The sequence below is a fragment of the Mauremys mutica genome, chromosome 4, assembly GCF_020497125.1.
Source record: "Mauremys mutica isolate MM-2020 ecotype Southern chromosome 4, ASM2049712v1, whole genome shotgun sequence".
NCBI lineage: Eukaryota > Metazoa > Chordata > Testudines > Geoemydidae > Mauremys > Mauremys mutica.
The window spans coordinates 45,410,356-45,435,790 of NC_059075.1; the positions used below are offsets into that span (position 1 = coordinate 45,410,356).

Genomic DNA, 25,435 nt, shown 5'->3' on the forward strand with positions numbered 1-25,435 from the left:
GGAGGCAGCACCAAGTTTGGGCCCAGGGAGGATGCAGGATGGCTTAAGGGGAACCACAAGGGATGGTAGGAATGGAAGGAGCTTGCAACCAGGGGGGACGGAGGATAGGTTAGAGGACCGCACTGTCCCCAGGCAAAGGCAGGTCTATCTGATTGGGGATTCCATACTGAGAAGGTTGGACAGGCCTGTGACCAGGGCCGATCCGGAGAACAGAAGGGTGTGCTGTCTACCGGGCGCTAAAATACGGGATGTGGACCTGAGGTTGAAAAGGATCCTAAGAGGAGCAGGTAAGAACCCGTTGATCATCCTTCATGTAGGAACGAATGACACGGCTAGATTCTTGCTAGAGAGGATCAAGGGAGACTATGCCAGGTTGGGTAAGACGCTCAAGGAAATCGAGGCTCAGGTGATTTTCAGTGGGATTCTACCTGTCCCTAGGGAAGGGCGCCAAAGGGGTGACAAGATCGTGACCATAAATAGTTGGCTGAGGGAGTGGTGTTACAAGGAGGGCTTTGGGATGTATGGGCACTGGGAGGCTTTCGGGGACAGAGAACTGTTCTCACGGGATGGGCTCCACCTGAGTAGGGAAGGAAGTAGAATTCTAGGAGGGAGGCTGGCTCATCTGATTAAACGAGCTTTAAACTAGACATTGGGGGGAGACGGTTGGGAGAGGTCCAGGTACTCTCCACGCCAAATTTATACATTGAGAGGGAAAACAACAGATATAACCAGAGGGGGAGGGTTAGGTATAAGGAAGAGGGGGGGGGACGGATACTAGACCGGCAAGTCATACTGGTAGTACTGTGTTCCTACCAAGTTGGGTGAAAAGGGTGAGAGGAGCCAAACAGCAAAAATTAGGATGTTTGTTCACCAATGTGAGAAGCTTAGGTAACAAAATGGAGGAACTGGAGCTCCTGGTCCGAGAATTGAAACCGGATATCGTAGGAATAACTGAAACATGGTGGAACGGTAGCCATGACTGGAGTACAGGTATGGAAGGGTATATGCTGTTTAGGAAAGACCGAAACAAAGGTAAAGGTGGGGGAGTAGCATTGTATGTCAATAATGAGGTGAAATGTAATGAAATAACTAGCAATGCAAATGATAATACGGAGTCTGTTTGGGCATTGGTGACATTGGGGAAGAAAACTACTAGAGCGTCCCCTGGGATAGTGATTGGGGTGTGCTATAGACCGCCTGGATCTAGCCTGGATATGGATAGAGAGCTCTTTAATGTTTTTAAGGAAGTAAATACTAATAGGAACTGTGTGATCATGGGAGACTTTAACTTCCCGGATATAGATTGGGAAACAAATGCTAGTAATAATAATAGGGCTCAGCTTTTCCTAGACGTGATAGCTGATGAATTCCTTCATCAAGTAGTTGCTGAACCGACGAGGGGGGATGCCATTTTAGATCTGATTTTGGTAAGTAACGAGGACCTTGTTGAGGAAATAGTTGTAGGGGACAACCTTGGCTCGAGTGACCATGAGCTAATTCGGTTCAAAATAAATGGAAGGATAAACAAAATTGCATCTGAGACTAAGGTTTACGATTTCAAAAGGGCTAACTTTATTAAATTAAGGCGACTAGTTAGGGAAGTGGACTGGACTAACATATTTAGGGATCTAAAGGCGGAAGACGCCTGGGGTTACTTCAGGTTGAAGTTGCAGGAGCTGTCAGAGGCCTGTATCCCGAGAAAGGGAAAACGGTTCGTAGGTAGCAGCTTTAGACCGAGCTGGATGAGCAAGCGTCTCAGAGGGGTGATTAAGAAAAAACAGAAAGCGTACAAGGACTGGAAAATGGGAGGGATCAGCAAAGAAACCTACCTTAATGAGGTCAGAGGGTGTAGGGAAGCAGTGAGAAAGGCAAAGAGCCGGGTGGAGATGGACCTAGCGAAGGGGATTAAAACCAATAGCAAAAGGTTTTTTAGCCATATAAATAGGAAGAAAACCAAGAAGAAAGAAGTGGGACCGCTTAAAACTTTAGACGGAGAGTAGATTAGGGATAATCTTGGCATGGCACAATATCTAAACGAATATTTTGCCTCGGTCTTTAATGAGGCTAATGAAGGGCTAAGGAATAGTGGTAGAGGGACTGATGGGAATGAAGATATGGGGGTAGACATTACGGTATCTGAGGTAGAAGCCAAACTTGAACAGCTTAACGGAAGTAAATCGGGGGGCCTGGATAATCTTCATCCTATTATATTAAGGGAATTGGCGAGTGAAATTGCAAGCCCGTTAGCGATGATTTTTAATAAATCTCTAAACTCGGGGATTGTACCGTTCGACTGGAGATTAGCTAATATAGTTCCTATATTCAAGAAGGGGGAAAAAAGTGACCCGGGTAACTACAGGCCTGTTAGTTTAACATCTGTAGTATGCAAAGTCATGGAAAAAACTATAAAGGAGAGAGTGGTTACGGACCTTGAGGCCGATGGCAACTGGGACAAATTACAGCATGGTTTTACGAAAGGTAGATCGTGTCAAACCAACCTGATCTCCTTCTTTGAGAAAGTAACAGATTTTTTAGACAAGGGAAATGCGGTGGACCTAATATATCTTGATTTCAGTAAGGCGTTTGATACGGTACCACATGAGGAATTACTGGTTAAATTGGAAAAGTTGGGGATCGAAATGAAAATCCAGAGGTGGATAAGGAGCTGGTTAAAGGGGAGACTGCAGAGGGTCATATTGAAGGGTGATCTGTCGGGTTGGAGGGGGGTTACCAGTGGAGTTCCTCAAGGTTCGGTTTTGAGTCCGATTTTATTTAATCTATTTATCGCTGACCTCGGAACCAAAAGTAGGAGTGGGCTGATAAAGTTTGTGGATGACACCAAGTTGGGAGGTATTGCCAATTCGGAAAAGGATCGGGATATCCTACAGGGAGATTTGGATGACCTTGTAAACTGGAGTATTAGTAACAAGATGAAATTCAATAATGAGAAGTGTAAGGTTATGCATTTAGGGATGACTAATAAGAATTTTAGTTATAAGCTGGGAACGCACTAGTTGGAAGTAACGGAGGAGGAGAAGGACCTAGGAGTCCTGGTTGATCGTAGGATGACTATGAGTAAGCAATGTGATGTGGCCGTTAAAAAAGCTAATGCGGTCTTGGGATGCATTAGGCGAGGTATTTCTAGTAGAGATAAGGAGGTGCTAGTCCCGTTATATAAGGCGTTGGTAAGACCTCATTTGGAGTATTGTGTGCAGTTTTGGTCTCCCATGTTTAAGAAGGGTGAATTCAAACTGGAACGAGTACAAAGAAGGGCCACTAGAATGATCCGAGGAATGGAAGGCCTGTCGTATGAAAGGAGACTTGAAGAGCTCGGTTTGTTTTCCTTAACCCAAAAGAAGGACAAGAGGAGATATGATTGCACTCTTTAAATATATCAGAGGGATAAATACCAGGGAAGGAGAGGAATTATTTCAGCTCAGTGCTAATGTGGATACGAGGACAAACGGATATAAATTGTCAGTTAGGAAATTTAGGCTTGAAATTAGACGAAGGTTTCTAACCATCAGAGGAGTGCAATTCTGGAACAGCCTACTGAGGGAAACAGTTGGGGCGAAGGACCTCCATGACTTTAAGATTAAGCTGGATAAGTTTATGGAGGGGATGGTATGATAGGATAACGGGTTTAGTCAATAGGTCAATAACGTGCCACACTGGTAATTAGTACAAAGGGTCAATGTTGGGATATTGTTAGCCCTTTCCAGAGGGTCTGGCTGGAGAGTCTTGCCCGCATGCTCGGGGTTCAGCTGATCGCCATATTTGGGGTCGGGAAGGAATTTTCCTCCAGGGTAGATTGGCAGTGTCCCTGGAGGTTTTTCGCCTTCCTCCGAAACATGGGGCAGGGGTCGCTTGCTGGTGGATTATCTGCTACTTGAAGTCTCTAAATCACGATTTGGAGCATTCAACAGCAGAGTCAAGGGAGAGAATTAGTTCAGGAGTGGGTGGATCGGCTTATGTGGCCTGCATCTTGCAGGAGGTCAGACTAGATGATCATAATGGTCCCTTCTGATCTTGAATTCTATGATTCTGTGAAGTCACTACTCTCTTCCTTGTACACTTCTCAGCCATATTTTGTCCCCTCTTGCATCATGCAGCAATGGGGAGTTTATGGCCCAAGGAAGGCAAAATCAAGCTTATTAACAAGTAGAACTATTTAGTTTTCAAATATCTCTTTTTAAATAAGTATGTGTCTTTTTAAGATAATCAGTTACTATCACTGCAGCTTTATCTGTGAAGCTTTAGTTTGCCATAGATTGACCCACTTGACCCCACAGGGTTTGGTCCCCTGGGTTGATGGTACAAGTACTGAATGTGATGAAGAACCAAAGCAGGAGAAACCATTAGTCCATCACAAATTAGTACATGCCAATATCTGAATGAGCTTTGCATATATATATTCTTCGCGGATGGGACTAAACAACTGACAAGAGTGAACCATATTTGTGTGGGCTACCCACAGGAGACCACTGAAGAAGAACACAAACAAAGTGGTTTTAAAAGACTTCTGTGAATGTGAAAAAGGGGGAGATTGTGCTCAGCTCCAGCTGATGGCTAAAATAACACATTTAGTTTTTTGAGGGTGAAAGAGGTATAAAACCATTGTGAATGGAGCCTTAAGATGTTTCTTTGATGTGAAGATTTTCATGAGGTTAGAAACAGTCACTTAACAGTGTTTAAAAAAAACAACAACGTAAAAAAGACATAAAATTGCAAAGAGGCAGTAAAACCTGCTGCAAAGTATGTCCCTCAGAATACTGCAGTGGCTGCTTCTCACAAACATTTGGCTGTAATCCTTTCCCTTTTTCAAAAATTATCTTGCTTTGTACCTTTAAACTTATCAGCACTTTGAAAAATCTTGTTAAACCTAAAAGAAGGCCTTTTTTTTTCTTTAGGTTTCACAATGTTTCAGATACTGATTACAAAGGGAACTCTCCTTTTGTTCCTGGAGTCAGTAAGAAATATTATGGAAAATTGCGTTAACTCTTGCAAATCCCTCTACAACTATAAAAGTACAAATGAGATTGTCCCTGCTGTTTCAGTCAGGCCTATGAACCTCAGAGCAATAGGATATTTATAAGAAAATTCCAGACATAGCAGTGGTGCCGTGATCCATATGACCCAAACTTTCCAGTCTTTGTCTTTCCTCCTGTCTTTAAAGAAAAACAGAGGGGCATAAAATGAAAACTTGGAAGATCACAAATCATTGTTATGACTCATTATAATGAATGATTTGTGCATTACTTTATGGAGTAGTTAGGTTGACTTGGAAAAAAACAACCTTCTTTTTTAATTTTCACCATTTTGTGCCAATTCTCAAGTAACTGTCTCTCCTAAAATAACAGGGCTCCTTTTTCAACACTATCCTGGGTAACGGGCTAGTTTTTTCAGCTGGGAAAGTGTGTTGTGTTATAGAGGTGCAGGCTAGCTCTGCTGTTGTCAGGGGTCTGTTAGTGTTTCCATTACGATATTAAGGCCTGTTTTCAGGAGTTTATAACTTGGCCGTAAAAAATATTAAAGGCTGAACTTTGGTAGTTTTCAAAATATATTTACAAATAACAAAAAAATTCCATTTAGGTGAGGTTTTTTAAGTTCTTTGTGTGGAAAAAATAATATCCTGACACCTTTTTAGCAACTATGATTCAAACAGGTTTTGGTACTAAAACTGCAATTTTCTGGCCATTAGTGTGCAACCTGGACTGGATTATCTTGAGCTGGGTTTTTGGGGGGGATGGGAGAAGGGAAATTTTGAAAAACGCTCAATACAAGCAGGGCTACTGAAGTCTAAAAGTAGCTAGCCACTGCTCTGGCACAGTATCTCTTCCCAACTGTATTTATTAGTACACATCTACATTAACATTGTAATACCTTCATGCTATGGATTAATGTGATATTATCATGTATGATGTTAGAGGTTTGTTCAGTGGCTTTGTAGGAGAAAATGTAATCTGTTGCATCAAAAATTCCCTTAAAATGTGGCTACACATCTATCCATTCTAAATCAGACAGGCAATCTATTGTTTCAGCTCTAATAAAATGCTTTTAGAGGGTTTTTTTAAGGTAGAGTAGAATTATATATAAGAGAACCTTTAAAACTATTTGGATATTGTTAGTAGTTTGACTTAAATTCACCAAAGCAAAGAAAGTCATAGAGTTTCACCTGAAACTTTACCCTTAACTCGCCTTGTTATGCCCTACTGTATAGTAAGAATTGCAGGGACTGCTAAGCACAAACTGATAATGAATACCATATAAGCTGTAATATTGGTGCACAGCTGGGTGGGTGAGAATAGAATTTCAGGCTTTAATGCTAAATTTCCTAGCTTTAGGGGATTCATTTCAGAGTTATAATGTTATTTTAATTGTGTCTTTGGTGGTTCAGCTATCTACAGCTAATAATAAAAAACAAAGGTAATTTTTCTACAGAGCGAGTGACTATCTTCATATAAAATGATTACTCTAGGCAACATGTAAGTTATATAAAATGCTGTATGTCACTTAAAATGGTTTTGTCTCTTGATAACAATAGACACACAGGTAAAAATATGTGAAGCTGTGCATGGGATTTAGCTACTCATTTCAATATATGGCTAAATCCCCTCTGCTGCTTTAATGAAACTGTCCCCCTTTTGAAATATATTTTTCAGTACAGCTGTTGAAAGTGGGATGAATACTCAAATTAACATTACTTACAGTACTTGACTTAGTGCAGCTTGCTGTTGGCAATTTTCCACTTAAAATGCAATTCATATTTTATATTGTTTTCATATTTTAAACTGTCTTGACTTATTTCCTTTCTTTTGCGGGGGAAAAAAATCTTCAGGTGACTATACCACATTGGCAGTAGGGAGTGAATTTAATGTGTGCTGTGTTGTGGTGTACAACTTTTTCTTTGCCAATTCGTTACAATATGAAAAAATATAGTAATGCACCAGGGAATAGAGGGCTTGATCTCACAAAAGAACTCAGAATGTTAATGAAAACTGAAAAGAGATCTTAATTTCTCATTCAATAGCAGTTCAAATAATCTCTTGCCAGAAAACCGTAAAGTAGTAGCAGGGGCGGCTTTAGCAATTGCGCCGCCCTAAGCAGGGTGGCACGCCGCGGGGGGGCGCTCTGGCGGTCGCCAGTCCCGCGGCTCCGGTGGACCTCCTGCAGACGTGCCTGCGGAGGGTCCGCTGGTCCCGCGGCTCCGGTGGAGCATCCGCAGGCATGCCTGCGGCAGGTCCACCGGAACCGCCGGACGACCAGACCCTCTGCAGGCATGCCTGCGGGAGGTCCACCGGAGCCGCCTGCTGCCCTCCCGGTGGCATGCTGCCCCAAGCGCGCGCTTGGTGCGCTGGGGTCTAGAGCCGGCCCTGAGTAGTAGCCATTTTCCTGTCGTCCGGGTCAGATGGAAAGGTGCTGTGTGATTACCAAAAGGAAAATTGAAACCTCATAAAGAAAAAGATTCAGAAATATATAGCCCTTTTTGTAAGAATTAAAATAAATCTGAAACCTTTCCTTGCTTATTTTGACTGATCTAATATTAGAGATCATTTCATAGTGAATCTCCTGCTTGAATGTATTAGCAAATAATTAGCAGTATGAACTCTAGAATAACTTCTCAGCATTCTAGCGGTTCATCAAAGGCATGCTTTATTTTAGACACCTACAAGTAGACCAGCCTTTGTTGGTAGCAGGCTTTTCAAAATAACTGAGGATAGCTTTGATTTTATTGATTGGTTGATTGAGGCAACCAAAATTCTCAACATAATCTTTAGGTTAGTAAAGACCTGAAGAAGAGCACTATGCAGCTTGAAAGCTTATCTCTTTGGCCAACAGAAGTTGGTCCAATAAAAGATATTACCTCAGCCACCTTATCTCTCTCATATCCTGGGACCAATACGGCTAGGGTTCTTACAATACATTCTTCCCACTTGATCTTACCTGCCATGACTCATAGACTTCATGGTCAGAAGGGACCATTGTGATCATACAGTCTGACTTCCTTCACATTGCAGGCCACAGAACCTCACCTACTCCTGAAATAGATCCCTAACCTCTGTCTGCAGTCTCTCAAGTATCCACATTTCAGACCACTCAGGGCATTAAGATCATCCCCAACATCTTAAATTGCACCCAGATGCATACAGGAAGCCAATATAGAATCCCAAGCATATTATGTATTCATGCTGACCTCTCTCCCACCTCAGGAGTCAGGCAGAGCTGTGTTCTGCGCTCAGGGCCAGCCCTAGACCAAGTGGTACCCCAGGTGAGGAACTCCATTTGTTAAACTTTTGAATACCTTATATTTTATTGCATTTGTAGCCCATTTCACAACATTGATGTACGATTTGTATGCATGATTTATCCCTGTCATATAAGACAATACATTTGCAGCTAGGATCTATAAATCTGCGAGTTCGTCGCCTCTCCCCCCGCCCCCCCCCCCCCCACAAGCCTGGCACCTCAGGCAGTTCCTATGTTCAGCCTCCCTCAACTGCACTGTCTAGAGCATCTGGGTGGAGTTTAGAGATAGAACATTATAATAGTTTCTAAAGGTAATCAAGTTTGGACGGTTCTCAGGTTCACATCTGAAAGTAATGGTTGATGCTTCCTGGACAGTTGTAACTGCTAGACACCCCCCTCCCGCCCCCATGTCAGGGAACCCAGGAACACCAAAGAGCCAAAAAGCACCCCAGGGCTGTGAGTTAATCTGACAAAAGCTAGATCTGTACCCTTCATTTTGATGGTGCTGATACCACCTCTGTTCATTACTCTAAATGTTTTTCTTTGCAAAGAAGGAAATTAGCATAAGAGGTTAGCTTTTCTTTGTAAGTGTAATACTGAACTTGGACATAAGCAATAGTTCTATTCTTCATCAAAATCAGTAGATTCTTTGCTTTGCATGCAGGTTCAAGATTGTAATATGGTATCTTTTCTACTGTATAACCAGCACTGAACTGAGTACTGAGCAATGTTCTCATTTCATTCCTCACAATTAAAAATGTACTTGCACAACAGCATAGCTAGCAGCTTGCTTGATATTTTTCTGACCCATTTTTGATGTGGAATAAAATAGTGGTAACTTTGAATTATTTAGTTTTGAAAAACAGAGTTCCTGAATTAGATTATTAAAAACATGTATGGTTTGAATCAGGGTTGTGCTGTATTTCTTTCTCAGGAAGATGATAACATATTTGAGTGTCATGAATCGGTGAGACTGCTAGAATTATTTTTTTGTTAACCAACAGCATAATTACTGTAGCACATTTCCATGGAACTGTTCCATGGGCAAGTTAGGCCTGCTCCTGGGCAGGTTTAATTCATGCATCTCTGTTTTTGCCAAATATTGTAAGTGCCTTGTAATTATTTTTGAACAAAGTTCTTGGTTCTTGTATGTTTTGTCTTGCATTGTGCAACATAAAGGTGAAGTCACATTAGTGTGTGGAGAAAAAAGACTTAATTCCTCGGAGCTTCACTCCTAATAAAAGGTCACTGCACGTTTTTTCTCCTGGTGATCTCATATTGTTGTTTTATTTTTTAATGAATCAGGGTTATGATAGGGTAACATCTAGGAGAAGACTTGGATTTGTAAATTTATCTTTGTATCTGCGGCATTTTTAAGGCCCTTATCCATGTAGTATTGGAGCAGTAAATAAAATAACTGAAATTACCATGAGGTTGCCCAAGAGAACTTGCTAATGGATTCTGCTCCTCACCTATCTCAGGTTGTCAGAAGATTTGTTTGTAACAGGTGTCTCCTCACGGCCCTTCATCTGGGAAGGGACAAGAGCAAAGTAATTGATCTGATTTATCATAATTTGGACAAGAAATGTTAGTGCTGGTTTCCTTCTCCCTCGTGGATTTTTCACTGACTAGTAGACTTCTCATCGGGAACACAAAGAATAAAAGAAAGGTGTTTTTAAAAGAATGGGGAATATAAAAGGGATGAGGAACCTCCCTGAATAAGATTATTGCACCTAATTACAAAGGGTGAAATTCACCCCTATGCAGACAGCCAACTCAAAGCACCGCTGAACCACTTAAAACTTCAGAAACGGAGTTTAATGGTGCAGAGGCCTTTTCTGCTTCTCTGCACAGGGATAAATTTCTCCCAGACAAATTTTTTTTTTTAATTTCATGCACAAGTTAGAGCCAGACCTTGGAAGCTCTAATAACTTAAACTGCACTCAATCTTAGTAGCACTATGGGGACAGTCTTTACCAAAGAATGAGGTGTCCTTGAATGTTTCTAACAGTGTGTTAAGCACAAGTATATTTTTCTCCCTTGTCAGGTATGAGTGCTGTCTGGCTTCACCTACGTTTTTTTTTCTTGCGTTGACATATTGCGGACAATGCAAAGAAAAATCGCTTTCTAATTGTTTTACTTGCTTTGTCTTTCTCCTTCATTATTTGAAGCATCTTCACTAGTAAAGAGCAAATTACAAAATGTTTGGAGGGCTAGTTTGTATTTTTTAAAATGCTGCTTATTCAGTTGTAGAAAGTCTCCCCCTCTTGTTTTCTCATTTACTGGGCAATCCATTTCTCTCCCCTGCCCTACTCCTACTCTATTTCCATCAGAGGTAGGGTGCAAATAGCCAGAGAGCACTAAGTGCAGTGGAGTCCAACCAAGTAGGTTATCATGTAAATGTGTGGGGAGGGAGCAGCAATGGATTGGGACTGGAATGGGACATGGGTTTTGGGGGAACTGAATCATGGGTTGGAGGTGGTCTTCTTATCCATGAATTTAGATGTAGGATGGGAGAATGTTTGGGCTGGTTATTATATTGCCTTTGAGCTAGTACATCTGTCCTAGTGATGAGTTGTTTACTGATGGAACACTCCCACTCAGCCATAAAGCTAAAAATTCCCGTGCAATATACAACAATACAAGAAACTGCCTCCTTTATTGATGAACACCTTGCAAAGTGACCGTTGGGCATTGATTTCACAGTTCTCTTACAGTCTGAAAATAAAAGAGGAATCTCTGTGCCCTTGTTTTGAAATCTGAGACAAAGTTTGTGGTTTGACTAACTCCACACACATTCCAGGGCAGATTCAGATGTCTTAAGATGTTCTTTTCCTTGAGTATGCAGGCACATACTCAAGCATGTATATGCAAAACTTACAATACACAATAGTTCAGTGAAACCACCTGATGTTATATCAAGCCTCTACAGAATGTTTTAGTAATAGAATACAAGTTCTAAACCTTATTTTGTTACTTCAGAGGAGACCTAATTGTGCTTAGTTTTATCCTGATATATTGTTAAATTTTTGCCACTTTACAGGAACTGGGTCTTCTTCTTCAGCCTCTTAACTTGTTTTCTGCATTGGGACTGACCACTGTGCGTTTCACTCAGGTCCCAGTAAGAGAATGTAATAATGGCAAATGTTTACTTGTATTGTTTGCATTTATACTTTACATGTCTCTAGTACCTTCCATATGGGTCTCTCAGAGTACTTATCAGGCCTCAATACACTCCTGTGTGGAAATAAAGCATTATGTGTTCTTTGCAAATAGGTAAATCAAGACACATTGATTGGCTTGCCTAAGGCTACACAGGAAGTCCATGGCAGAGACCGGAATAGAACCTCTTGAGTCCCAGTCCTGGGCTATAATTAGATCATCCTTCCTATTTTCTAGGAAGAATCCTTCCACTCCTGATAGGTCTGAGGCAATCCTCCTGCCCTTTTCTCCATTTTTTACCACCCAGAATTCTGCCAGATCCATGCCACCTATCACTGTCCATTTTTTATTGAACATAAGATGATCTGAACTGGGGCTGGGTGTTGTGACTTACATTTATAAACCTTTTTTCCAGGTCATGTAGTTACTACCAGTCCTAGCTGGCTGTTCAAAGGAAAGGAAAAAACAAAAGCATTAAGTCTGCTGCTACTCCTCAGCCTAACCTCTTCTCTCCCATCTACCCTGAGCACCATATGGGACAGTTCTCTCTTAAGTTGTTTGTAACTCACCTAACTTTTACAATATCCTTTACCCAAGAATATGACTGCTACTTTTCCTTCATCTCACTGGCCTTTCCCCTAGTACATATCTTCGCATCCAGGCCTCCTCCCTACCCAGATAAAAAACACATGCACACCAGTTGGTGATTGCTACCATGCAATACCACTCAAACTGCTGAGCAGCTGATGTGAGACAAAAGCTCCAAGAAGTGTAATAATACAAAAAGGTTACAATGAAGTGGGATCAACTTGTTTAGCATAAAGAAAATGTTCTGTAATCTCACACTTGTGACTGGAACTGGGTGAACTATTCACAGGGAACTACATATTATTAGACTGAAATAGGAGCTCATTTATCTCTGAACTGACTTTGCTTTTTAAGTATTTGTTAATTTTTTTAATTATTCATTGACAAGAAAATACTTCTGTCTGTGGATTGGTTGTGAGCTCTACCGTGAGTATTCACTACTGTATTTGTAACTTGCTATTCACACTCTGTGATTCTGCATAGAATTCATCTTTCAAATTAGGTGATTCCCAAACCCACATAGAGCTTTCAAGATAGCTATACAAGTATATCCATTGTGAATACTCATACAAATACATATTTGTGTACATAACTGAAACATTTTGCCTCTCCACAAATATTTGCTCCTCCAAATGTCACAGAAAGTAAATAAGAGGGACTATGAATCCAATCAAAGTAAATGAAGTTTTTATTCAAATGAATGTTGGAATACACTTTTTTGCAGTATTTGTCTATCTGTACTAATGATTTATCATTTGTGAAGCAAGTAATTTACAATAGAGAAAACTGAGATAGCTCTGTAGAGAGTCAAAAGTAAATCTAGATCTAAAATGCAATATGGTTTTAAAAAAAAATCTGCCCCTTGCCTGTTTCTATAATGTTACTGTTCTGCTATGTTTCTTTATGGCCTTGTACTTAAAATATCATCATTGCAGTACTATAATACTTAAAATATAACCACATATATTGGCATAATTTATATCTATGGCTTAAAATAATTAGATTTTTGTTCTGAAATGTAATGTTCATTTGTTCAACAGCTTGTGTGAATTGAAAGATTTACTGTTAAAATAAACGGCAGAATTATACTCTCAATTTAGTTATTATCCCATAAGTAATATAAACAACCTGAAGAACTTGTGCCAAATGGTAGAATAAACTACCTTATCAAGGTCCATTTTATAATATCAGGTTTCACATGAAATTTAAGCTCTAGTAATGCCATATGCAGCATGTATAGTAGCTGTGCAAATCTGCATCCATATACAGCACTAACAAATAGCACCAGAGTAAATGTTTAAGGTAATAAATTTGATAGCTATTTAAATTGTGATCCAGTTATAGTTGAATATAAGCATGTAAACAGCTAAAAATATAGCCTCAGACTATCCATTTTCAAATCTAGTTATGCTTATAGAAGCAACTGCAATTAGGTATGTCTGGAATCACAGGAAATTAATTAAAGTATAAATTCTAGTTGTTGACCTTAAATTTCAGAAAGCTATACAAGTTTAAAAGCTTTTTTAGAATTTACATTGCCCAGAAGATTTAATTTGCTTTTGTTACTATGCCAAATAATTTTTCATCCTGCAGTAATATCATCTAAATTGACTGAGTACCCAAAGTTATATATTTACATTATGCATATAAATGCTTTCACTATTTTGCAATCATGGAAGGAAATATCAAGGATTTGATTTACATCTTAAAATTGCACGGTGCAGCTGTCATCTCAGTTAGATGTAATAAGGGTGTGTAAGTTAAAGGGGAGACAGAAGACTCACTTATTAACAAAGATCATGAATATGGTCCAAATGCTATTTTTTCTTGAACGAGAGAAAGCACACATTTTTCTTTCCCTCTGATCTTCTCAGCAGCAGAACTGGTGTATTGGCAGCACAATACTGAGCACCAAGAATCTCTGGAATTCATGAGTGAAATCCTGGCCTCATTGAAGACAATGGGCAAAACTTCTATTGAGTTTCATGGAGCCAGGGTTTACACCATGAGTCTGTGCTGTGTGGACTAGGTTTGGTTGCTGACAGTATATTTAAATACAGATATCAAGTACTCATTTACCCCTTTTTGATTATAAGGAAATTATAGCAATTTTAACATGGATTGAAAAGCTTGTAACAAATATCTCCAGCAGCTGGCGATGTGGCACTAGATGGAAATGGTGCTGAGTTTCTACAGATAATTTTTTCCCAGGTGTCTGGATGGTGGGTCTTGCCCACATGCTCAGGGTCTAACTGACCACCATATTTGGCATCAGGAAGGAATTTTCCCCCAGATCAAATTAGCAGAGACCCTGGGGGAGGGAGGGTTCACCTTCCTTTGCAGCATGGGACATGAGTCACTTGCAGGCTTCAGCTAGTGTAAATGATGGATTCTCTATAACCTGAAGTCTTTAAATCGTGTTTTGAGACTTCAGTAACTCACCTGGAGGTTACAGGTCTATTACAAGAGTGGGTGGGTGAGGTTCTGTCACTTGAAATGTGCAAGGAAGTCATATTAGATGATCATGATGGTTCTTTCTCTCCTTAAAGTCCATGAGGCTATGAGAAAGTGTAGCGATGTGGCGACTCACTGGCACGGCGCCTCCTGCTGGTAATCCAGGGAATTAGCTTTTCCAGCCTTGGAGCACCCTCTGCCAGCCAGTATCCCGCTTGCTTCAGGCCCCCGTGTCCCTCCCGGACCCCAGTGCCCCTTTGCCTTGGATGTTGCCCCCTGTCAGTATCCCCACTCTCTGGGTCTCCCCACCCAGGGGAACCCCCAACCCTCTACCCCCACCTCGCTTCAGTGGCTACTGCCAGTCACCATCTAGCCCCTGCTCACTGGGGCAGACTGCAGTCTATACCACTCATCATTGGGAAGGGGGGTTTGGACCTGTTGCCTTTGCCTACACTGGGCTGCACCTCTGCAACCCCAGTACCCTTCCCAGCCTTTACCAAGGCCTGCAGCCTGGGGGGTTTCCAGCCTGGAGCTCCCCAGCTCCTCTGGCCTTTCCCCAGCTCTGCTCCACTCTAGGTGCCCTGCTGAGGTCCCAAGCAGCCCATCTCTCTCCACAGCTAGAAAGAGATTGACTGAGCTCCTGGCCCACAGCCTTTTATAGGGCCAGCTGTGGCCTGATTGGGGCGTGGTCCCAGCTGTGGCTGCCTTCCCCATCAGCCTAGTCTTTGGCTCGCAGCCCCAGTCCTCTCCCAGGGCTGGCTGTAACCCTTTCAGGGCTGGAGCGGGTGACCACCCCACTACAGAAAGCCTTACACAGCACTTGGTATCAAATGGGGGAGGGTTAGTAAGAGCTGGGTGAACAGACTTTGAAAGCAAAAAAAACCTAAGGTACCTATGCTGTCAGGCACCCAGAAGACTCTCTTGGTGAGGAATAGTAGACTTGACAACTTGTAGGAGGGAGAGAATACAAGGTCTCTCTTCTCCTCAGCCGAGTAACACCTCAGCCTCTCTTCCCCACTAGAGTGACTAGACGTCCCGATAAAATCGGGACCGTCCCAATATTCAGTCGTTTGTCCCGCGTCCCAACAGATGTATGGTCGGGATGCCATTTGTCCTGATATTCTGGCTCGGGGCTTTTCTTTTTTTGCTTCGGCGGTGCTTCGGACCTGCCCACCTCCATGTGTCCCGATGTTTTGTTCATGTAATCTGGTCACCCTATTCCCCACCATCCTGTGGATTTCACTGCATGCAGGATAAGACTGGCTTGCGGACTTTTGCAGAGGGAGGGGTCACTGGGAAGCATCATGGTGGGAACAAAAACTGGGAGAAAACACTGGATTTTGTAAAACCAGCAAGGACAGTGGGACAGACCATGGAAACAGATGTGTGATTTTTAGGGACATATGATCACCTTATGTAAGAGGGTATTACACAGAAACTGCTTCATTGAATTATATAATGATTACTAATGGGAAATGGCTGACAGAGATGGCAAAAGAAACCAAGCATCCTTCATGTTGAAGAGGAGTTTATTTGTGCCTTACACATTAGAGAAGTCATTCCAGGGCAGTTTCTGTCCCTATAGATTACCCCTTTCATGATGTCAAGAATGAGAAGGACCTGGGATTATTTGTCCTACAAATGGCAGTTGTATAGCTGCACGAATATGAGTCATTTAATTGTAGCTTCTTTGATTTTGGATCACAGAGATTTACAGCTTGGAGTTTAGGTTTTGAATAAACACCAAAAATCTCAAAAAGAAAAGCATTTAAAATGGCCATTTTTACATGGCTTCCACCTGAAACCATAACCCTTCCTGGACCCATCCTTTCCTCTCTGTTTTCAGGCTCTTGTCCTCAGCTAATTTGGGAATCCCTCCGTTTATGTAATCTTCTGAGGTGGATTGAGGACAGTGGCTACTGCCTCCTCTTACAAACATCAGGAAGTCTTTGTGGTAAACTTGGGAGGGAGAGGGAGATAATTATTGCTGCAGCATTTTGTACAGACTGGAGAATCAGCAAAGCTGATGGAGAAGAGGTTACAGACTAGTTGAGGAAAATGTCAGTTGTTTGAACCTTTTTCTAGTGATACGTTCAGTAAACTTGCACCATGTCGCAGTATCCACTGTCTATTGCTTCTTGTTGTGTGGCCACGTTGTTAATACACTCTTAAGCCCCGGTGCTTCAAAGGGCTCTGCATGGGCAGGACTGTGGCCTTATCTTGTTAGCGTCCTTTCACTCTGACTCTGAAAAATGTTTAGTTGCAGGTTTTGCTTCTTAGACTTCAGAATCCTAACCAGACCAGAAATGCATGATGCTTTCTATTTAGTCAAGCGGGTTAGCTTCTGTAATTCTGACAGGGCCAATAATGTATAAGACACAGTCCTCCTGCTTTCAAAAATGCAAGAAATTCACTTAAATATGAGCATTTGGTTAATACTGTTTTCAGAGAGAAATAGATTTGAAGCAGAAAAAAAGCATTGTGTATCTCCAGGTTGTGCTCAATCCCCTAGGCAATAATTTAAAACAGACCAGGTTGTTTTTGAAGTGAATGCTTTCACCCTTCTTTATTATTACTAGTACTACTACAGGGTGCTGCTGTGGCTGCTGCTCCTCCCCCCAGCAAAACAAATAAACATCTTGTCAGTTCTTCCTCTAGCTTCTTATAACAAGTACGGGTGATCAGTTAGCTAGTACATTAAAAAGTTAAACCTTCTTTTATTGAGGCAAGCAATTCCAAATCAAATAACCCAGTTCACAGATCTAGATTAGAGCACATAATTGGCATGTATTTTAGGATTGCTGTTAAAGCTATTAAAAAGATTTACTAGGGAAGGAATGGATCCAGAAACCCTAAAGGGAGGAATATGTTGTTTGTGTCAGTGTTACAAATGGACTCGCTCAATACTAAGATCTTCTCTCCCTTTAAAAAATAAATTGAAATAAATGTAAAAAATATTATTTAACATTTTTAATAAGAAGTTATCCTTTTACCGCATAAACGGATACAAATAAATTATTATTTTATTAAAGCGCTTATTCTGTCTCTGCATTTTACGAGCAGAAATATTAAGTATTAAGAAATATACAGTATGGTTGTATGTGGCTATAGGATAAAGCTAAAGTAAAATAATTTTAATATATATTATCTTTATTGAGGTAGCCCAGGATTAAGGCCCCAATCCAGCAAATACTTATGCATGTGCTTAAATGTATGCACATGAGTAGCTTGTTGAATAATTTGTATGTGTACAGGTAGCACATGCATAAGTATTTACAGGATAGGGGCCTAAGTTTTTCCCAGAGTATTTTAGAAACAATCACCTTTATTCTAAATTTCTGCTTAGGACGAAAGTCTTAAAACTTTTGAAAAAAGTTTTACGGTTTAGGACTGTCTTTCTATGTGTAAATACTAGTCTACAATTTCTTTCAATTATTAGTGAATTTTTAAAAGGTTTCTTTTTACAACAAATGGAGCCCATCACTTTTGAATTTAAACTTTGAGGTATAAATGATCAAGGCTTAAACATACTAATATTAGTATAAATCCTACACGTTTGTGTGTGCTAAGATTTTTTTTTTCAGTCTTGATTTCTTGGCTAGTGTAATGTAACAACTTACAACATTCCATTGCTGTTATTACTGTTGGACTTTGTGCGATGCCATTGAGGCATTTTCAGCTATTAACCTTCCCAAGGGTTCTTTTCAGACAAAATGTTATGCATCAACTCTCATATGAGTGTAAACCTCTAGAACAGCAGTCTCTACTTTGCCAACTTGGCAGCAAGTTCTCTCACTAATAAAAGAGGTTACCTCAGATAGAGATCCCACATGTGCCTGAACTGCTTTTCTTAGGACTATGGAGCAATCCAACGTTTCCTTCTAAATGCATTCAAAAGAAGTGTGGGTTTGCCTTCATAATTGCCCAAAGAATTATATTACATCACTGGAAATTTGTCTCCCAGAGTGAAGAAAATGCTTAGATTTGGTAGTGCAAACAGCTTAGGAAACACTGATAGGCAAAACTAAGAATGCCTTTTGCTGAAATGTGAAAACCTTTTTTGATCCTGCTGAATCCAGTTAAGATGGAAGAGAAAATTGCTGTTTAATATCATTTAACTAAAATTGTACTATTATTTGAATCTGATGGTGTCTAATCAGAATAAGAAGCCATATTTGTATGTTGGAGCACGGCAGGTCCAGTACCTATCTAAAACACTAATGTATACTATGTGTGAAGAACATAAGTAAAAAGGTAAACATGCTTGTTTTGTCTTTTGCTCAGGACTTGCAGCAGTATTTGATTATAATAATTAATGTCCGGATGATTCTTTGAAGCCGGCGTTATCTAATGCACAGGGCTGATGTTACATAAGTTATAATGGCAGTCTGTAGATTGCCTCTCACAATGCTATTCTGAACTGAGATTACTAACATTTGTGTCTGTGTTATTTTATACTGGATAGTAATTGAAAAAATCTAACAAGAAATTATGTTCTTCCAACTCTGTTGGAAGTTCCCTGGATGTGGAACTTGGCTAGGCTACTCGAGTGAGCATCTTTGCAGCTCTACAGTTTTAAAAATGAGCTATTATGGAAGAGTGCACATTTTGGTTTTAGATGATAACTTTCTCTACAAAGTCCTCTTATTGTGTAGGATGTAGCCAAAGACTTCTAAGTGTAATCAAACTGTGAACAAAGCACAGTATATCCAAGGCTCAAACTGGAAAAAGATGTCATTATGATCCCCCTCAACCCCCATCCCACATACACACTTTTAAAACAAAGGGTGGGGGGATGGGGAATCTCTAGCGTCTTTTTCCTTTTCTCTATTGGCAGCTTTGAGAAGTGGGTATAACCCCATTTGGAGCACTCAGTAGATTAACACAGTGAGTTATGCTGACCACCTTTATCCAGAACTTGTAAATACTGGCATATATGTTTGCAGTCTTAAATCATAATCTTTTTATTATTCTTAAGGCTGATGTGCTGCAAGTATTGTCAGCCCACTGCTGAAACCTCTGCATTATGTGTCCAAATATGAGCAGAAGAAAGGTGACTTCATTAAAATATTGATAGCTGCATTTTATATTGTTCGCCTCTGTGTTAAATGTCTAAATGTGACTATTAGGAGCCTGATCTCACTTCCAATAGAATCTCCTGATGATTTTAATTGGAGTTGGATCAGACACTAAAAATAAGAAATTGTATGGTAGGTTCATTTCACAGTGGTAAAACGCATTACAATATGCTACTTCAGATTTCTAAAAACAGGGGCTGATTCAAAGACCATTAAAAGACTTACAGCTTGCAGGCTTACCCCCAAGAACTTCCATGGACTTTGGATCAAGCCCATGATTAGCAGTTTATCTTTTACACAACAAGAAAGAGGTATAAATTGTAAAAGTTCTGGCTATCTGAGTACTATGAACTATGAAAAAGTTACTTTTAAAGCTGTATTTCTCCTTTATTTAATAATGCCTATGAAAGTGGTGTTAATAAGAATAAATATCAGGAACAGTCTATAATAATGAATAAGATGTATCAATAAACCTTAAAATCCCTTTTATATAGAAATTGGAAAGCCAAAAGTGGCTTTTAAAATCCTTAACTTCACATGCTGTTATAAATTGTATTTTTTAGGTTCCAAATTCAAAGAGGGAAAACTGATCCAACCAGTTACAAGAGCTTGGGGGACAGTTTTAGGACTATTTTCCGGACTGAAGGGTAAGAATACATATGTTATATTTGTCAATTTTATGTGACTGTTTCTAATCACCCAACTTTCCAGACATTAGAACACTGCTTTTAAATTAACCCTTTCTCCTGTGGTCAGAATTTGTCAAACATTTTATTTGACATCATAAACACAATCTGAAATGTCTTACACATCATTTAGATGCAGAATGCTTAATTATGCTCTTTGTTACCCAGTATGGACTGATTGAATTCAATAGTGTAATACAGGTGTGAATGATTTGGCCTAGAATCTATGCCATTAAAATCCTCTCTATTTAATATATAATAACACCAGTCCAGTGCAGCACCAATTTCTGAACTCTGATTAACTGGCATTTCAAGTTAGCCAAGGGGATAGCCAGCAGTTGCCCTACCTAATGCTCCACAGGAGCAGCTTCTTGGTTCTGTGGAGCATCTAAGATCTTCTCTAGGGCTCCTCCCCCTAACTTTAAATACATAAGCAGTCTCACTGATGCCAGTGAGTTCAGTGGGATTACTCACACGTTTAAAAAAGAACAGGAGTACTTGTGGCACCTTAGAGACTAACAAATTTATTGGAGCATAAGCTTTCATGGGCTACAGCCCACTTCTTCGGATGCATGGAATGCAAGTTTAAAGTTAAGCACATTAGCCACAGGACCTCTGCATGATTGATGCTCGCCTATAATAGAGGGGACTCAAATTAGCCAAATCCCAGTTTTATACAGCTTGCAGGCTTACCCCCAAGAACTTTGAAAATACAGTAGAAACCTGATTTTACAATGTATGGATTTTCAATACGTGACTTTACTATGGATGGAATAGAATTGTGCTTTTACGTAAGTTGTTTTCAATTACTAAGTAACGAAATCTTTACAAATGTTTCCATTAAGTTTGTGAGATAGAAGACTGCAAATCCCTCTGCACTGATTATGTTGCTTTCAGTTACTTTTTGATTCCTGTTGAAGAACTACTGTGCATCACACCTATAAGTCATATGACATTTTAAAAAACATACAAGAGTTTGCAAAAATAACAGGATTTCTGTTTTTTCCTGATTTGTGTGGGTGTTATTCTTTATCCCTTCTGAAAGGAAAATGAATAATGTATAATTCCTTCATCTACTTGTTTTAAAAAAGTATAAATCAGGTATAAATCACCAGTAATTCAGTATTTTGAGTTCAGTGGGCATTTGGGTGTGATATGAATGCAGGACTGGAGGCTTCATGTCTTTTGGGTCTGATCCAAAGCCTACTGAAGTCAATGGAAGTCTTTCTTGACTTTAGTGGGACAACTCACAGTGTGTAAAATTAAGCACGTGTCTGAGTCTCTGGAGATTCAGGAACTAAGTGAATAGAATATTTCCTATTTAGCCAATTTTTTTATCCTTTTATTAAACTCTTCTATCATTGGGTAGTTTTGTCCAGTCGAGGGGTGTAAAGTAACAGAGACAACATGAACTTGAATATACTATTGGAGGTACAAATCCTTCACCCTGTTCTGTTTTTATTAGGAAAAGGAACAAATAATTTTCATTTCAATTAAGTTATATTAAAAAGGTAGACTTTTTCCCTCAGATTTATAACCTACCATAAATTTCAAGTAAACAGCCCTTTTTAATAGTCTTTAGAATGAGGTTTTTTATATATATCTTTGTGGAGTTTCTCTTCAGCAGTAAGACTCAGACATGTTTGTTGTTGAAGAGTTTTTGTCACATAAATATTGTACTTTTCAATCATTTCTCAAAGACACAAAGACTACTTATCCCATTAATACAACTCAGTTAATGCTGATATTGCCATTTGCAAGGAAATGTGTGGTAAATTACCTCAGTCATATTATATACCATACCTGTGATGCAGCTTGCCTTCAAAAACAAATTTACAAAATCTCTAGTTCTTGATATGAAATAGAAGGACAATAACCTGCAAAATGGATCTGCTCCTAGTCTTTCTCCCATCAGCAACATCACAGATAACTGACCGTAACACTTACATCCCTAATATGGCTGCCACAGCCTTTTGCTACCAAACATTTTCTTCTTTATTGCATATCCTTTGGTGGGCTTAACTGATAAACAATAAGGGAAAACCTTGAAAGTGGTATTATCTCAAGAGAACTGATTAGAGATCTGAGTTCTGTGGTGTTAACAAGAAGGAAATGCGGAGAATATTTCTAATTTTGAAAGTGTTTTGACCTCAATCTGGAGTCAGAGCAGAATATTTCTGATGTTTTCAAATGTTAATGTTCAAACCTGTGGGCAAAAGTAGAGGATGAGCACTGTACAGGGAAAGATTCTAAATTAAGATTACAATCTACTAGTGCATTACATGGAGTTTCTAGTGGGTTCCAGCTAAAACTATGAGGGAAATTCTTGCCATCAGTGAAACATTGATTACATTCATCTCTAATATTTTGGCAGAAACAAAAGGTGATTTTCAGAGGCAGAAAAATGAAATTTCTTTATGAATTTCACCTGATTCTTTTTCTGACCTTAAAGAAGCTAATAACAAAATCTGAAAATGACCCAGGCAAGATTGTGGGATTTATTGTTTTACAGGGATGGAACACTTTCTATAGTGTGGGCTTCTTCATCCAACATCAAGCATGTATGTGTTCTTTTCAATCTATTGTTTGCTTGAAAAAGGACATTTTGTGTTTCCCTTCTAGTATTCCCTGGTAAGGTTGGAGATGTTATTTTGTAATTCCTCTGCTGTGTCATAGAACAACTGGTATTGTTCGGCGCTGTTCCTCAAAAAGAGTTGCTACCTTGGAACACTTAGGGCTGGTCTACACTGGGAGGGGGATCGATCTAAGATACGCAACTTCAGCTACAAGAATAGCGTAGCTGAAGTCGACATATCTTAGATTGACTTACCTCCCCTCCTCACGGCACAGGATCGATGGCTACAGCTCCCCCGTCGACTCCGCTTCCGCCTCTCGCTCTGGTGGAGTTCTGGAGTTGACGGGCAGTGCATTCAGGGATCAATTTATCGTGTCTAGACAAGACACAATAAATCAATTCCCGATAGATTGATTGCTACCCACCGATCCGGCGGGTAGTGAAGACGTACCCTTAAACTGTTTTGACTTATGGTTGTGTTATAGCTGAAGTACAAATATCTCTAATGTAGACAGGCCCTTAAAATGGCATTGAAGACTCAAAGACATAAAGTCTGCCCCTCTGTGCCTTTGTCCTATCTTATGTGATTAGACAAACAAGGAGTTTTACCATTGACTTCAGTTGAATCAGGATTTCATCCTGAGTGTTCAACAGTAGTACTGGGTGAATTTTTTCAGCTGAAAATTTTTTTTGTGAAAAATTCAGATTCAGATTGACTGAAACATTTCATGAATTCATGTCAATTTCACTGAATTGTTTCATTTAAAAAAATCTAAAAATGATAAAATAAGATTATGAGAAAAATCAAAACAATGATGATTTTTGTGCTTCTTAATTTCTTTCAGGGTTTTTTTTTTGTAAGTTAAAGCTCAGCCTCAGAGGGTCAAACAAAACATTTCATTTGATCTAAAACAAAAATGTTCTCGACTTTCCGGTTTGTTGGAAATTTTGAAATGTTTTCCTGTTGAGTCAACCCAAAATGATTTGTGGGGGAGGGGAATGGATGGGTTACCAACAAACCAAAAAAAATCATTTATTCACACAGCTCTCTGTTCAACTATTAGTCTACTAACCTGTCTCCATTAGGGATTTTTACACTGGACATACACTGGTGCAAAAAAAAAAACCCTAATGTAGACAGATCATAAGAAGTAACAGTTTAAGTGCCCCAAAGAAGAAGCTATTTCAGAGGGATGACAATGAATACTATCAGTTGTTCTATGGGCACTGACGTATGGAAGAGGATATGGAGGGAGCAAATTTATAGAGTACGAAAAAGTAACTGAAACAGCAGCATGTACAAAAAATAAATGTACTGCCCTGTGGCAGAGGCTCTTTATAGTAGTTAATGAACTGCCTAAACTGTAAAGTAATTACTCAGTTTTTCCAGGGGCGTGGAGGGAGGCAGGAGGTCACATGGTGACAGACATCTATCCATGAGTACCAGCTTAAAGGGGGAAGAGACTGAGAGAAGAAGGTGTAGAAAAGACAGTTTGATAGACACAGTCAGCGATTTTGGCTTAAAATAAACAGATGTTAACAAATAACCCAGAAAAAAAATGTATGAAATAGGAGCTGCTCTGCCAGTCCCAAGTCTGGAGGCAACTGCCCAAAGAGGAATTATGAGAGTGCTCGCTCAGCATGAGGGACAGAAATCATAAAGAGGAGACAGGGAAAGATTAATTCCAGAGTAAAATATTTGAGTTCATCCAGGGAGAAATTCACTTCTGTGAAGTAGGCCAACGAAAAGCTAAGGCACCACTGTGGGACCTATTCTGAAGACTTTAGTGGGACTCAAATGGTGCTTGGGCCTTATGCCGGCTGTCTGCACAGGAGCAAATTTCACCCATGATAAGACAGTGGCTCAGCCAAGTTTAGTTGCACTGATCTGAACTCCCCAGTTGTTTTGTTCTAATCGTTAAACCATGTGATCTCCTGGCCTTATATTCTTGCCATATAAGGCTATTCTGACTGAATAATCACTGAGCTGAGATTTTAGAGAAAATGGTATCCTGCCATATATAATTGAAATATATGTTGAAATATGTGGTCACAAAATCTTGACCAGATGCCGTAGTATGCAGCTGATTTTTTTTCTGGCTAATAAATACTATGTTGACAGTACTTCCCATCTTGCCTATCTCATAAAAAAAGAAGCTGTGTACATAAATAAAGTATAAATTACCAGTTTGTATAGTCTTTAAGGATTTTCCTTGGTTTCAATACAGGTTTGGTTTGTGGATTGGTAGGATCAAACAGCAAAAGACTAAGGGCTAGAATTCTCTGCTTGTATAAATTGGTGCTGTTCAATTGAGAATTTGGCCCTGAGTGTGTATTTTTAAAAATGGCAGAGATCACCCCCAAAAAATGGTTTTGGGGTGCAGGTGAAACTATGCTTAGCTCATTGTACATTTCTTTGTAAGTCTAAAAAATTAAAATACCATAAAGTTAAAAGATATGTTGTGGCCTGGTTTTATTTTTTGTTTAAATGTCATTTTAATTGTTTCATATGCTAAATTTCATTATGTTTTGTTTCCAAAATAATAGTAAATACTGCCAGATTTTTTTTTATTAGGTAATGTTTTTACTTCCATTAACCAATAAGTAATTAAAAACTCATGCAAATGAATGTTTGTAACTGGCTG

General features: G+C 39.7%; 1 protein-coding gene across 2 annotated transcripts in view; it reads left to right on the forward strand.

Annotated features, from left to right (window-relative positions):
* The window catches only part of SLC25A21 (solute carrier family 25 member 21), a 401,122-nt gene that overhangs the window by 300,754 nt on the left and 74,933 nt on the right, over positions 1–25,435 (forward strand). For both annotated transcript variants that reach the window (XM_045014796.1, XM_045014797.1), the window contains exon 4: positions 20,093–20,176. In XM_045014796.1, coding sequence (XP_044870731.1) covers positions 20,093–20,176 — 84 coding nt within the window. The remainder of the gene's footprint in view (positions 1–20,092; positions 20,177–25,435) is intronic.